General features: G+C 39.6%; 3 protein-coding genes across 3 annotated transcripts; 2 read left to right on the top strand and 1 right to left on the bottom strand.

Moving 5' to 3' along the window:
- Positions 1-412: 412 nt before the first annotated feature.
- LOC147488036 (uncharacterized) lies at positions 413-940 on the bottom strand. The gene has a single exon (XM_086574233.1). It carries the CDS (start codon positions 938-940, stop codon positions 413-415), a length of 528 nt encoding a protein of 175 aa, XP_086430359.1.
- Positions 941-7,319: 6,379 nt separating this feature from the next.
- On the top strand, positions 7,320-8,898 carry LOC147488037 (uncharacterized). The gene is made up of 2 exons (XM_086574234.1): positions 7,320-7,334; positions 7,969-8,898. Exons 1-2 carry the CDS (start codon positions 7,320-7,322, stop codon positions 8,896-8,898), a joined length of 945 nt encoding a protein of 314 aa, XP_086430360.1.
- A 2,991-nt stretch (positions 8,899-11,889) lies between these two features.
- On the top strand, positions 11,890-13,410 carry LOC147488038 (uncharacterized). The gene is made up of 2 exons (XM_086574235.1): positions 11,890-12,693; positions 13,198-13,410. Exons 1-2 carry the CDS (start codon positions 11,890-11,892, stop codon positions 13,408-13,410), a joined length of 1,017 nt encoding a protein of 338 aa, XP_086430361.1.
- Positions 13,411-15,589: the final 2,179 nt, after the last annotated feature.

Consider the following 15,589-nt stretch of genomic DNA (forward strand, 5'->3'; position numbering starts at 1 on the left):
TGGTAATGTTTCAACCACACTACTTGTCTCTCCTCATGGATTTGCTTCAATGCAGCTTGAGATGGTGGTGCGTATATACTGTGGTCGCTGACAATTAATTTTTGTTGATGAACTACCACCACCAAAAGGCAAAAACTATCAATGCACACCCAAAAGAGGGTATGCACTTTGGTGCATACCCCGTCAAGTGTGCATTGAAAACTGTGCATACCCTATCACATACAAAACTAATGTGGACTGACAGGAGATGAAATCCCAAGATAGATACCTAAAAAAAAAATGAAACCAACAAACTAAAATAAACTTTTATTAAATTCTGACAGAATATCCAATAGAGAATCCTGTATGTTTACTTGAATGTATGTGCAACTTCCTCTATGTTTACTGACATTGGAAAGAAATAATTGCGACATCATAATGCCTCACTCCTTTCCCCCTCATTCCACTGCCCCTCATTCCTTTGGTCTGCATTCATTTCCCTAGTGCAAGTCTTGCGATTGTGGTGGTTCGTCGAATGACATTTTCGGCACTTATGACGCTTGCTGCTCATCGCACTCGTATTCTCAATTCTCTTAGAACATGGTCTGCCATGACCCCTCTTGACATTTGGTGGAAGCACTTGAAGGAAGTCGGGGATCTCGTTTGGCATTTCATGGTTATCTATAACACTAATACCGTGAGAGTAACAATTATAAAATGAGGAGGCGTGGAAAACAATATCAATATAGCCATAAACAGATTCCCCACTGCACAAGATGGATGCAATTGCATGAATACAAGGGAAATCGTCTATCTTCCAATTATTACAAGTGCAGTCTCTAGATATCAAGTAAACACGATACTCACTACTCTTTGAAATCACTTGGAACACATAATCATCAGACCTTATCACATCCAAAGATCGTGCTTTCTCAATCCTCTCGGCTAACTTCAGTATCATTTAAGGACAAAGAATGGCCCAAACCTTAGAATCCTTCCTCCGCTCAGTCACCATACTCATCATTTTCTTTCTATTTTGATATAACATGGAGGTGATGGGGAGAAAATGCTCGTCTTTTACCCAACTATTGAAACACTCTGCTAGTGAAGAGCACATATCCCCATATCTTGTACCGCTAAAACATGAATTTGCCCAGTTCTCCAAAGGAACTCCAGCTAAAAATCTATCTACTTGATCACCACCAATTGTCCGAAGCTCAACCATTTTCTCTTGAAACTTGTCGTGTGTGGGAGCATATGCACAATAGGAGAATAACTTGACTACGTGTCTACTAATTGAATCAGTCTTTGACAAAACAACTCTCAAGTTGTTCTTCAAGTGCCAAAGACATAAGCTATAATACGAACCTGGGAAAACTAGCGAAATGTTAACAAGCAACCCATAGTGCCGATTGCTTAAAAATGTATACCTCATCTCGTATCCAAAAGCCCCTTTAAACTTATCAAGAAACCAATACCAGTTAGCCTCATTTTCACCATCAACTACACCCATGGCCAGAGGATATAAACCTAAATAAATAAATAACATAGTATCAGCTTTTAGAGTAAAATGCTAAGGTGTGAATAGACATTTGTGCATACCTTACCCCAGACAGTAAACAAGAAGGAAAACAATTGAACTAAAATAGCAAATGCATAACTTGATCACCATTCTTTGTAGTTGCCACCATCAATCAACCTTTGTACTTTGTACTTAGGAATGTTCCGTCTAAATACACCATAGGACGACAATACTTGAATCCATGAATGCAAGCCTCAAAGGCTATGAATACCCTCTCAAACTTTCATGTCTCCTTATTTATTTGTAGGTCAACACAAATCCCAGGGTGTCTTCTCATCAACTCCTCTGTATACCAGACTAACTGGTGGTAAGAAATACCTTCCTCACCATACAACTCCTTTAAAGCCAATTGTTTCCCCATATAGGCAACATGATTATTCACAGTCAACCCATACTCCTTTTAAAAGTAACGAATTATCGTCCTCACCGGCATTGGTGGTAAGAAATACCTTCCTCACCATAAAACTCCTTTAAAGCCAATTGTTTCCCCATATAGGCAACATGATTCTTCACAGTCAACCCATACTCCTTTTAAAAGTAACGAATTATCATCCTCACTGGCATTGAAGGTGTATCACTTACAGAATTCATAATCAAACTTTTCACAAGATTACTAGTCATTGGAGGATTATTATAGTCTTTACACGCAAACCTGCAAGTATGAATAGGGTTTATTTTCCTAATTGCAAATGTACCAAAATTATCCGAGGCATAGATTAACCATAAACAATTTGTCTCCAATCGCTTCCCATAAATAGCTGTAACTCTACAGTTGTCATTCTTAGTGAACTTATACTTATACCCGTGGCAATAGAAAACTAGAGAACTTTCAAATGAAATTTAGTCGCACCTAATTCAAACCTCTGCCCAACACCCCCACTAAAATTATACACCCAAGCAATTGTCTTATACTCGTCATTCCCACAAGCACCAACCACCAATGAGTTTGAACTACTAGATTCACCTGGAGCGTAGCTGCTTCAAGCAAGAGCAAGAACACTACAACCAAGAGTAGGCATGTTACAAGCAACTTTAACATCCGCAGTTAACTTTTTCTTTGCAAAGCAATAACATGCCAAAGAATGTATCTCTATATTGATCTCAATCATGTTGTCCTTGCCATCATGGAAAAAAGACAAATTAAAGGAATTCGAACTCAAATCATACCACTTGTCACTCAATTCACATTTAAGATAATCCAAACAAGTTTCCAACCCAATATGAATGTGCAACAAACCACCTTTATAACAAAAAACACCCACCACACTAAAGTCCATAGCACTGGAAAATCAAACAACCACACATACATCATTAAAAAAATGTGGTATACACAACTGTCATTGCATACTCAAAAAGTTAGATCCATTAAGAGATTTAAATATAGGAAGCAAACTTGGCGCAAGTGAGCTACATATATTAATAAGATAGTTAACAAAAAAAAAAAAAAAACAAAAAACCTTCCAATTCAACAAACAAATAAAATGAATCAAAACAAAAATTAAATTGAATCAATTTCAATTTGAATAATAAAGTTGAGACAAACCTTCAAATGAAATCGAATGAAATGTAGAATCTCTAGATTCAGCTTTAATCTTCTATTGAAAACGATCGATCTTGTGTTTCCTTTTTGCTCGGCTTCGCTCGATGGTTTATCTAATTTTTCTATTTCTAGTTCAAATGAATGACTTATATATGAAACATAGAAGGGTATAATTGGAACAAAAAGAAAATATAAAAGTCAAGTCAACATGGGCTTGTCCTTTTAAATGATTAAAAATAAAAAACCAGTTTTATTAGTGATTAACATGTCTAACTTGTCCTAACCAATGATTTGTAAATCCAACTTGTTTTTATTAGTGACTAGGTATAACCCGTGCCTTCGGCACTATTGTTTTTACATTTCTTGTAGCATGTTAGGAAAAAAAAATTAATATATAATTCAATATATTCACTCAATATCATTTGTTTAGTGATCACGAAAAAAGCATAAGTATATTTTAGATGAAACATGAAGAAAAAAAAAGTAGAAATGAAAAAGTTCACGTACTGTTAACTAATTTATTTATTTTTTATTGGTCGAAGGTTTTGGCAGACCCCAACCTGCATAAAATTAAACTCGATCTCAAGTACACATACCTCATAAGTTCTCCACAATTCACTTTAGAATCCAGTAGATGTACATTAGCAATACACCCTTTAAGACATAAAGTTTAGATATATGGATGATCTGCAGCTTGGTTGGACTCTTTGATAGAATGCATAACAGTTACATGGTGTATCTAGTTTATGTATAAGCATATTTTTGCTACTAGATTATTGTACAATACAAATGTGGCTTGTCCATCTTGTTGTTGGTGTTAACTACTATTTAGGAGTCAATTCTGACCACAATATCCTATTTTTTTGGGGGCAATTGTAGTTCCACCAAATAAAATTTTGCTTAATTGTTATGGTGCAATCGATGTTTTGAGGTGTTGTATTCATATTCAACAGCGGAAGGACCACTTTCCAATTTTGTCATCCTTTACAATATCAACATAAGACCACTGAAAAGGATAAGTAAAGTACATAGGCGACTTTTATAACAACACTATATGATTTAGAGTAAAAGTCATGTGCCATGACCATGAAGAGGATAGAGGAGATTATATTCAGGCAGTACCAAGACCTCCTATGCCCTAATATCTTTTCACTGAGTTGGAATCAATCTGCACCTTCTTAAATCCCAACTACTCACAAACCCACATTGTATCCCAAGTGCAACTTGCAAACCCACATTGTTACTGCAAGTACTTTAAGCTCTTGAAAGGGCACACCCTTCCTAGTTCAGCCACCTGTAACATGTATTTCTTATTAAATATCCATTGCCCACATTAATTTATTCTAGTATAGCTTACCTCCTTAACCTGCACACTTAGTGTCTAAACATAATTTTATTTAAGAAGGAACTTAAATCATCATATGCTCTAAGTAGTGTATCAGGGGACCACATGCGACTACCCTTTTGCTTTGTAAGTGTCAACAATGTTTAGGACCTATACAAAAAAAATGGAACACAACTATAGACGCATCACCCAAGGTCACTATATGGATAATCCAAATCCCAAATGATATCTTCAAAAGTCCAATTCAAATTGGACAGGGACATTTCTCTGTTGGGTTTTTCATATCCATCTAATTCATGTTCATATTTCCATTTGACTTCATGCATGCTTTTGTCAAAGAAGTCAAACCAATGTTGGAACATGTAAAAAGAAATAGTGTGACAATTAATAAGGTGATAGCAGAACTATTACCCATTACACTGAAAATGATAAAGCGGTCTATATAAAATTGGATTGATTGTCACAATAGTAATCAAACATGATAATATCATTTTCACAATATATAAAAGTTGCCAACTGCATGTTTATCTAGTCATATATAAACATAATTACCCTGTATGAGAAGCAAGCAATATCAAAAGATAAACTCATCATCCGGTATAGGAAAATCCCCAAACTTCCTAAAATCAAAGTCATGGACTATCTAACCCTATATTGAATCAATTAAAGCCTAGTGCCCAATAAAAAACGGGTTGTACTACTTGTTCAATTAACAATCCTTACAATGGAGAAAAAATTCTATTTCTTGCTCGAGTTAAGGGGAAATATCAAAATGCTAACAAAAAACGTAAGCGGAGAAATAGAACAAATACGGATAAAGAAACATATATGTCAAATGAATTATCAACACGCGTAGTCATGGCATCAATCTAGAATGAATTCACATTTGAAAGGACAAAATCTGAAAATAAGCAAATTCAACATAATAGAGTCTATCATTATCAATGTAATGAGTGTACCGGTACATCAACCAAAATATCATACCATGAGAAATGTGTAATTAAATATAGAGGTGTTTATAAACCCCCGCATATTTTGTAGCAAGTAACTTTTTCTTGCTTTGAATAACTTGCTTCGAAAATTATTATGATATTATCAGTAGCTACACATTCGAACTTAATAATAGCTCCAAAAACAGTTGCTCATACCGCTAATGTGATACCCCTGGGCATGGCTCAAGGAGGGGTATGATGGAAAGATGCCTAACCCGGTTATGGGTGATGGTTACGCCATGGTGTGATCCCACTTCGCTTAAGCAACTGTCCAAGATCCTAGCTATAAATAATTGATTCACCAAATCTTAACGCAGATGCCTTTTCAAGCATAATTGGTTGTGGGGTTGGTGAGAACTCCACAGTTAAACGTGCTCGGGCAGGAGTAGTTTTCAGGATGGGTGACCTCCTGGGAATTCCCGTCTGGACAAAACCTCACCTCACATTGTCGGATGTCTGCAGTGGCTAACTAATGAGAGATAGAGAATTCATTCCCTTTGAATCAATATTTAACTTCACACTCTATGCGTATTTGATGCAGTACTCATTATGGAGATGCTGACCAAAAGAAGAGTATAAGACATAATGGCTTGGTCATTATTTCTAATTTCCATAGAGTAAACCGACAAATGATGAAATCTGTCCCTTAAAATTGGAATGATCAAACATAACCCCTAGCTCACATACAAAGCAACGAAATCTTAGTTGTACATCAGCAAGTATCATTGGTAGATAAAATCTGACGTAGCTTTGTTTTAGCAAACCTCTATTAAAATATGTGATCGAGCTTTCATGGGATCTTTGATAATGTGATGGGGGTCTGCAGTCTGCCCAATCCCAATAAATAAGCTAAGGGAATTCACTTTTTTAGTGAGGATGGTGAATCAATGCAACCAACCACAGGTTGTAATCCAAAGTATGAAACCATGAGGAATCAAACTATAGTTTACTTGGTAAAGAGGCGCAATTCCCGCAAGTTGGCCAAAGCTTTCTTAAAAAGTTTATTTTAGAGTATGAACAAACTAATTTAGAGCACGCTTGAAAAGCAAGATAATGCGTCACTTAAGGTTGAGAGGGGTGTATCAACCTATTTTGTGACCACTGAGGTGGCATATCCTCTGGCTCGAGGTAGAATAAGGAGGTGGGAACGCGAAACACCGAAGTAAGACCGCAGAACCCTGGAAAGATGTGGGCCGCATAAGGGCATGTGATCTAGGGGGTGTCAGGGTCAAACAGAGGCAAGATAAAAAATAAGGAACGTGAGGTACCGGAGTAGGGCCGCGTAACCTTAAAGGGACAGGTGTGAGGAAGTTGACCGTGAGATAGAAGGAAGATCAAGGGATGGAAGTGAGGGAGAGGAGGATATAAAAAGGAATGGTGGAGAAAGAAAAAGGGAGAAAAAGGAAAGAAAGAGAAAAAAAGAAAAAAAAGGAGAGACTAGGGAGACAAGAGAGACTAGAGAGATTATTAGTGATATTTGTGGTTAACACATTTGGCGCTGTCTGTGGGGACGAGTTGGTCCACGATCTGGTCAGAAAAAGGAAAGTTTAGAGCATGACTCCTGTAGCTAAGAGGGGAAGACAGAGAGAAAGAGGTAGAGGGAGACCCAGAAAGGGGAAGGCTAAGGTCATTGAGGAAGACACAATAAGTGTTGAAAATGTAGAGATGGAGGAAGAGGAGGTTGAGGATACGGTAGCAGAAACGACCAGGTTACTTCAAGAGGAGGTAGGGAGGCTTAGAGAGGAGAATGATGAGTTGAGGAGAGAAAGGGAAACCACTTAGGGGGGAGCGGAAACAACAGAACCCGAGGGTAGTGAAGTGGAGGGACAAGGCGAGGAACTTCCTCATGGACCCGGACCAAACAACACAGGAGGCATTACCATGGAAATGGTGCAGGTAATGATCGAAAGAGACAGAGAGTCTAACCGCACGACGGAAAAGGAAAAATAAGGCGCAACAAAAAAGGTGGTGGACAGCCTGAATCAGAACCCACTTGCTGACTCAGTTTTGGAATTCCGAGGTACCAAAGAGTTTCGCGCAACCACGGTTCGAGAAATACGATGGGAAAGGAGATCTGGCGGACAATTTGCATCATTTTAGGCAGTAGATGCCGCTATGGCAAGAGGCAAAGTATGATGGGCTCCGTTGTATGATGTTTCCTGCCAGTATGAAAGGGGGAGCGTTTGACTGGTGCTATCGGCTGGAGTTGCAAAGTATACAGAGATTTGGGGAACTGGAGCAAGCCTTCATAAATCACTTCATCCACTAGAGAAAGAGGGTAGTAGATGTTGCGGATCTCTTTAATGTCAAGCAAAAGTCCACCGGGACACTTAGGGATTTTTTGTGCAGATTTAAGGAAGAGACGTTGCGAGTGAAAAATTTGGATGAGCGCACCGCGGTCATAGCGTTCCAGCATGGATTGAAACAGGGAACCAGAGTGCATGAGTCTGTGTCTAAGATCGAAGTTACTATATTACATGCTTTGTATCTGAAGGTAGAGAGATACATAATATACGAGGACATTTTGTAGAGAAATAGTAAGGAACACAAGAGACCTGAGAAGTCAGTGCAAGTCGTAGGAGTGGAGGACCGGAGAGGCAGAGAAAGGACCGCTGCAAGAGAGGGGGGAACCTACAGAGGGGAGACACAGAAAGCGGAAAGAGGCAGAGACCAAGCCAGAAGAGAATACAGGGAGAGAAAAGCCTATCGCAAAATAGAGCTAACACCGCTGAACAAGCCGTTGGAGAGAATATTGTCGTTGATCAAGGGACAACAGTATTATGAAGCTCCACGGAGTACACCCAGGGAGATAGAGGGAAAGTCGTTTTGTGCATATCATCAGGTTAGGAATCATGCCACCAATGAGTGCTTTGCCTTGCAATGGTTAGTGGAAAGAATAATTGAGAGAGGGAAATTTAAGGAGTTCATCAAGGAAGTGCAGCTGGTTGAGAGGGTTCCTACCGCGGCTAGGATCCTGGGTACGATTAATGTTATTTTTATTGGAGAAAAGCTGGGAAGGAATGCCCACAGAGATAAGGTGAGGAGGACAACCAGTCTGCAACAGATAAATAAGGTTCTGAGTAGTCTGCGGCCAGTTCCAAGAGCCGGCAAGGGAAATAACAGGATAGAGTTCATCCCAAAGGATCTAGAGTTAGTGATCTCGCCTCACGAGGATGCGCTGGTGATCACAATAGCAATGGGTAATTACATGGTGAAAAGGGTCATGATAGACTGCGGAAGCTCAGTGGATCTGTTATTCAAGGGCGCAATGGAAGAGATGTACATAGAAAGGAAGCAGATGAAGCCCCCTCAAACTAACCTATTCGGCTTCAATGGTAGCATGACAGAGCCGTTAGGGGAATTGGTACTGCCGGTGACCACAGGGCCGTTGACTGTTTTCACCCGGTTTATGATAGCAGATACCAACTCGCAATACAACGTGATCCTGGGAAGAAAATAGATTCTCGAGATGAAGGCAATCCCTTCCACTTATTACCAAGTGATCCGCTTCCCAACTAATGGGGGAACGTATGAGATAAGGGGCGATCAGATCGCGGCCTAAAACATCCACCAGGTGACAGCGAAAGGTTTGGTCTGTGCACTAGATAAAGAGGCGCTGGAAAAGGGTGACAAGCTAGCATAGCAATTACAGATCGTGGCCGCTGAGAAGGAGCTACTCGTCGGGGCCAAGACGATGGATGAGATTGACGTCGTGAACATAGGGGTGGCAGAGGAGGAGAAGTTTGTGAACGTGGGGACAAGTTTGTCGGAGGATTGGAAAGTGAAGTTGATTGCTTATTAACTGAGAACAGTGATGTGCTTACATGGACAATCGAGGATTTGGCAGGATTGGATCCAGAGTTCGCATGTCACAGATTACATATGAGGGAAGGTGCCCGTCCAATTCAGCAGAAGATGAGGGGTGTGAAACCACAGTATGCACAAGGAATTCGAGAGGAGATAAAGAAGTTAAAAGATGCTGGCATCATCCGTGAATGCTAGTTTACTGAATGGCTGTCAAACGTAGTAGCAGTCCCAAAAGAGAATGGGAAAGTAAGAATGTGTGTTGATTTTACGGATGTCAATAAGGAGTGCCCGAAGGATTGCTACCCCATGCCGCGGATAGATGAGTTGTTGGACTGGACCGCAGAATTCAAGATTTTCTCGTTCATGGATGCATCGATGTGTTACAATCAGGTGGTGATGTACGGACTTGACCAAGAGAAGACTGCGTTCATAGTGGAAGGGGTAACGTACTGTTATACCAGAATGCCTTTTGGACTGAAGAATGTCGGGGCAACATTTCAAAGAGTGGGGGAGAAGATGTTTGAAAGCAAAATCAGAAAGGGAATGGAGATCTATATAGACGACATGGTGGAAAATAGTATGACCAAGGAGGAGCATTTGGCGGGGCTAAGTGAAACGTTCTCTATACTGCAGAGACACAAACTGATGATGAACCCAGAGAAGTGTACGTTTGGGGTGACATCCAGAAAGTTTTTGGGATACATGACAAGCTCCTTTTTGTATGTATGAGATGGCATATGGATGATGTAGATAGATGATGGTCGTTGAACAAAATAGAAGCGTATCAAAACCTAATTATCCCTCAATAAGTAAAGGATGAGTAGGGTATCGTTCCACTTTTAAGTGTATGTTATATGAATGACAGGACTGGAAAGGGGGTTTGAGGGATTAAAAACTATGATTATAGATATTGTAGATTCTAATGCTAAACTAAACTAAACTATCTAAACTATTGAGAATTTATAGGAGAGGGAATTCAAGATATTAGAATCCACCGACACCTTAGATCTGTGACCTTCTGCTTCATGATTGTTCTCACAAGTAGACTACAATTAGGCAATCGAGCGAGTGCCGATGCCTTCTTGGATGAATCATCGTTAACGAATAACTCTACTTAAGGTTGTTCCTATGTTTATGTTATTAATATCTTCTTTCTTTTTATGTAAGCTAGGGTAGCCATTCAATATATTACTGAGAGCAACATCAAGGAGTACTTCCTAATAGGGTGGCCATTTAATGAATCACCACTTAAGGCAAACACAAATAATACTTCCCCTAGGTAGCCACTCCCTGAGCTACCCCTTCTAGGGCAACACAAAGAATACTTCTCTAACTCTAAAGAACTACACTACTAGAAGAAAAGTACAGAACACTAACATGATATTACTATTGCAAAACATAAACCCTATTTTATACTTCCATCCCCTAGTGTGGGCAATGGAACTAATAACTAAAAACATAAAGAACTAACCTGATTGGAGAACAACATGAACCAGAAGCATCATTAAACCTTAAGCACAGGCTTCATCTCCTCCCTTGAAAGAGAAGATTAGCCTTCCGTGAAGAAGGAAGAACACGAAGAACGAGAGAAGAAGAGTCAAAGAATATAAGACTAGAAAGACTAATTTATTAAGACTTGACTAGTGAAAACCAAATCCTTTATTATTAATCTCTCTCTGCCTCAAGTTATGGAGACAAGAATGTAAGTGAATTGTCGAGTTTCATGAGGCACTTAAGTCCTCTATTTATAGGGGTTACAATGAGTTCTAGAAGCATTCCAGACCGTGGTTTGTTTCCTAATACAAATTAACTTCTTTCAGAGTCCAACTTCATTTCCAAAACTGTGAAAGAAGTGGCTATAGTGTCGGTTCATGCGTCTGGATGCACGATCCTTGTGTCTCAGACTTGAGAGTTGCATCTGGACGCATGATCCTTGTGACCCAGACACGAGAGTCTATTTTTCCTTTTTTGCTCCATCCTTATTTCCTCTTTTGCGGACTTTGGTCCAAGCAACGAATCTTTTTGCCTTGGGCTTCCAAATAGGCTTTAAAATAGGTCCAAGTCGCATCTTTAATAGCTTCAACTCCTTGGCCTTCTCCATGATTGTTCACGGGCTTCCCATGTGATCCTTAATGCTCCGAATTGCTCTGCTTTACCCTTTTTTCTCTAATATTCTACAAAACTCTCTTTTTCACCTATATAATCATAAAACATAACTTACAAACACTATTAGTTTACTAAGATGGCTAAACAAGAGGTATAATTAAGGGTTAAAATGCACTTTTTGAGCACATATCAATACATTGTCACATACTGCGGAATAGAAGCAAACCCAGATCAGATAAGGGCACTATTGGAAATGCCGTCTCCGCGGAATATGAAAAAGGTTCAGAGGTTGGTCGGGATGGTCACAACTCTCAATAGATTCATATCGAAGTCCTCGGATGACTTTCAGTGGACCGCGACATGTGAAAAGGCTTTCTAGGAGTTAAAAGAGTATTTGGGAAAGGCCTCGATCCTGTCGCGCCTGGGGCAGGGGGAGAAGCTATATTTGTATTTGGGGGTATCATAGTACGCAATCAGTTAAGTGTTGATAAGGGTAGTGGACAAGGCAGAGAGGTTGGTGTACTTCTAGAGCAAGACGATGTTAAAAGCTAAAACAAGATATAGTAGAATTGAGAAGTTTGCCTTGGCTTTGATCTTTTATGCGCTGAAATTGAAACCTTATTTAAATGCTCACTCGGTGGTAGTGGTGCCCAACTTGCCGCTTAAACAGGCCCTAAAGGCAGAGAAATTAGGGAGAATGTTGAAATGGGCTGTGATGTTTAGTTCTTATGACATTGAGTATCAAGCCAGGACCGTAGAAAAGGCACAAGCTATAGTTGAATTCCTGGCCGAGTTTCCGGCCGAGGCCCCCACCTTGGGAGAGGAGATGATTATGGAACAGGAAGTGGACCAAAACCACGACCCTCTGGATCCTTGGGACATGTGGAATGGATGGATAGTCTTTGCAGATGGGTCCACTACCGATATAGAGAATGGAATTGGGGTGGTGTTAGTCACACCCGAGAATACTCGCCTAAAGTTATCACTGAAGCTGGGTTTTGCTGCTTCAAACAATGAATCTGAATATGAAGCAGTGATGGCAGGTTTGGACTTGGTTAGAGATCTGGGTGTAAGAGAGCTGATAGTGTATTCTGATTCGAACTTGGTAATATGTCAGGTTAACGGAGGATTCGTAGCGCGATGTCCTAGGATGGTGAAGTATCTGGAGGTATTGCGGAGAAGGGCAGGAAAATTTGAGAAGATCAGTTTTGCTCATCTAGGCAGGGGAGAGAATAAACATGCCGATGCATTGGTATATGTTGTCGCGGTACTCCCTGGGACCGAGGGTAGATCCATCGAAGTCAGGGTGCTGAGCAAACCGAGTACCGCAGAGGAAGAAGGGGTATGTTTAACTATTGAGCAAAAGTCGGGATGGATGGAACCCATCAAGAGTTTCCTTTCGGGGATAAAGATAGAGGACAAGCAAGAAAGGATGAGGATGGAATAGAGATTACAGAGATACACCTTGCTGGATGGGGATTTGTATCGGTAAAGTGTTAGTGGACCTCTGTTAAAATGTTTAGGAACGCAGAAGGTGCAAGAGGTGTTGGGAGAGATTCATGAAAGAGATTGTGGGAGCCATTCGGCTAGGAGGACAACATCTCATCGGCTGCTATCGCAAGGGTACTTTTGGCCTCTCATGAAGAGAGATGCAACCGAATATGCCAAAAGGTGTAGGAAATGCCAGAGCTTCGCACCGCTGATACACGCACCGGCGAAACCACTGCACAAGGTCTTTAGCCCATGGCCATTTGCTATGTGGGTGTTGGATGTCGTCAGACCCTTGCCCATGGCAAGCGGCAAAAGGAGGTTTATGCTAGCCACGACAGATTATTTTATGAAATAGGTTGAGGGCGTGGCTCTGCAGCAGGTGAAGGAGGAACAGGTGAGGAAGTTCCTGTGGGAGAATATCATATGCAGGTTCGGACTCCCACACACTATCATCGCGGATAATGGTACCCAGTTTACAGGAGGGAAGGTGAAAGCATTTCTCCAAGCATTCAGAGTGAAGCAAGGGTTCTCGACCCCTTACAATCCAGAGGGGAATGGACAGACATAGTCTTCAAACAAAACTATAATGGATAATCTAAAGAAAAAGTTGGAGGAACGCAAAGGATCCTGGGCAGAGAAGTTACATGATAAACATAATGAGATAGTTTACCTACGAAATGAACAATGAAACTCAAAACGTAAGTAAACTAAATATATCTTACGTGTCTATATTTATCAAAGTTTCTCTATTCTCAATTCTATTGAAATAGAGTGGAGTAACAAATTTGTTCCACTCCTAGTCCTTCCGCATGTTGTGTTTTCTACGTATAAATACTCTTAACTCTAAAGTCTAATGAGAGATTTACGAAGTGGCAACTAGACTACGATGCAACTACCCACAAGATGCAACTAGTCGAGTATTGATTCCATGATAAGGAGTTAGATTCTATGATAAGGAGTTAGAGGGGGATTGATTCCACCTTAACTCGAGTTAATCCTACTAACGACGAATCGTCATAATCCGAATTGAACTGCTTCGCAGAACAATATGGTTACTCCTAATCCCTAATTACACATGGCATTTCTACCAATTCATAACTAGTATGTGAACGATTAAACACATTCTCATGGTGAACTAATCATTTCTAGAGTGGAAAGGAAATTACGACGACTCTATGATAATCGGAATCAAGCTTTCATCAAGGTTTCTCAACCCCCTCAATGGAGGTTTAGCCGAGAATCATCACGCTATCATTCCCCATGGAATTCAAACAAGACATGATATAAAGATTGAAACTTTGCTTGTTTAAACCCAATTCAAAACTACTAATGCAATAATTTGGATTAAACTAATAATGACAAATAATTAAATCTACGAATTGAAATTAAACAATTAATGGAAATGAAACTAGATTATGGAGAATACTATTTTATTAATCTAATGAATAATAAAACAATGATTCAAATACTAAATTAATAATCTAACTAATCTAAGTCTAGCTATCTATGTAATAAGGGAAATTAGATCTACACAATTGTAAATGACAAGAATCGAAATTGATAACCTAGCTAATTTATTAATCAAACTAATTAAGAATAATGATTATAAGAGTTTAATCTAAAACAAGAATTGAAATGGAACTAAACTTAATTAATCTACTGAAAACTAGATCTATAATTATCTATATTTTTAGGTCTAACTAGCTACCATTAACTATCTACCCTATCTACCATTAACAAAGAGCTAAGCTTTTGTTTTTATACTTTCAGATCCAAAAATCATGCATGGGCTTGGAGCCAAGTTTTGGGCCAGAGAATCAGGCCCAAAACCCAATTCTTTCAGTCCAAAAAGGCCTCTTCAGCTATAGTTGGCTTCCACAGACTTTTCGTCCACTTTTGCTCCTCTGATTGGGTCAAGGCTTAGACCATTGGAAAGCTCTTTCTGAGCCGGTCGTTTTGACATAAGGGAGGCCCCTTTCAGAGGTCTGAGTCCAAAGATACGGCCTTCGGAAGTTCTGATGACTTGTGTGCTGTTTCTGCCCGCGTGGACTTTTAAGCTTTTGATCGGGCTTTAGAAAGGCTTTGTCTTCTTTAATCTTGGCCTTTAGTCACGGAACTCCTTAGTAACCGACCTTTGCTCCTTTATCTCGCTAAAGTGGCACATTTCTGCACATAATGGACTTTGAAGCATGAAATGCATAAAAACACGTAATCAGTGTTAACTCTTAATTATTACTCACATAATTGGTCTAAAAGTATGACTGTTACAGGGTTAAAACTACAGTTTTGGGCTCTTATCAAACCACCCCCAAACAGCATTTTGCTTGTCCTCAAGCAAAGATGAGAAATTAGAATAAGTGACCAAAAATGGAGTTCTAACTACTCTCGTTTCTCTGAGCGATTGCATTGACCATATGCAACAAGGCCTTAAACCACTAGGAATTCCCTAGTGGACGAGTTATAGCCTCGTGAGAGTTTTCCAGTGAAGGTACTCACAAACTTCATCTATACTACAACGAATAAGAAATAAAACTATTGTTTCCTTATCCATGCTCTAAATTAACTATTCCTCTCACTAGCAATGCATATAGAGTAATCAAGTCGAAACCTAAGCTAATATATACATAATAATCAATCATCTACAATAAATATATATACAATGAGTAATACTATGAAATGCCTAGCAGGTTCGTTTCTAAAACTTGGGATAGCGTCCTTAAGTAGGTTCTCACAATAATAGTCAAGAT

This window comes from Coptis chinensis, chromosome 7 (assembly GCF_015680905.1).
Source record: "Coptis chinensis isolate HL-2020 chromosome 7, ASM1568090v1, whole genome shotgun sequence".
NCBI lineage: Eukaryota > Viridiplantae > Streptophyta > Magnoliopsida > Ranunculales > Ranunculaceae > Coptis > Coptis chinensis.

Coding starts and splice junctions, on each gene's coding strand:
- LOC147488036 (XM_086574233.1), bottom strand. CDS start 940: ATGATACTGAAGTTAGCCGAGAGGATTGAGAAAGCACGATCTTTGGAT.
- LOC147488038 (XM_086574235.1), top strand. CDS start 11,890: ATGTTAAAAGCTAAAACAAGATATAGTAGAATTGAGAAGTTTGCCTTG. Junction 12,694..13,197: donor GTACCGCAGAGGAAGAAGGG/GTATGTTTAACT, acceptor TTTATGAAATAG/GTTGAGGGCGTGGCTCTGCA.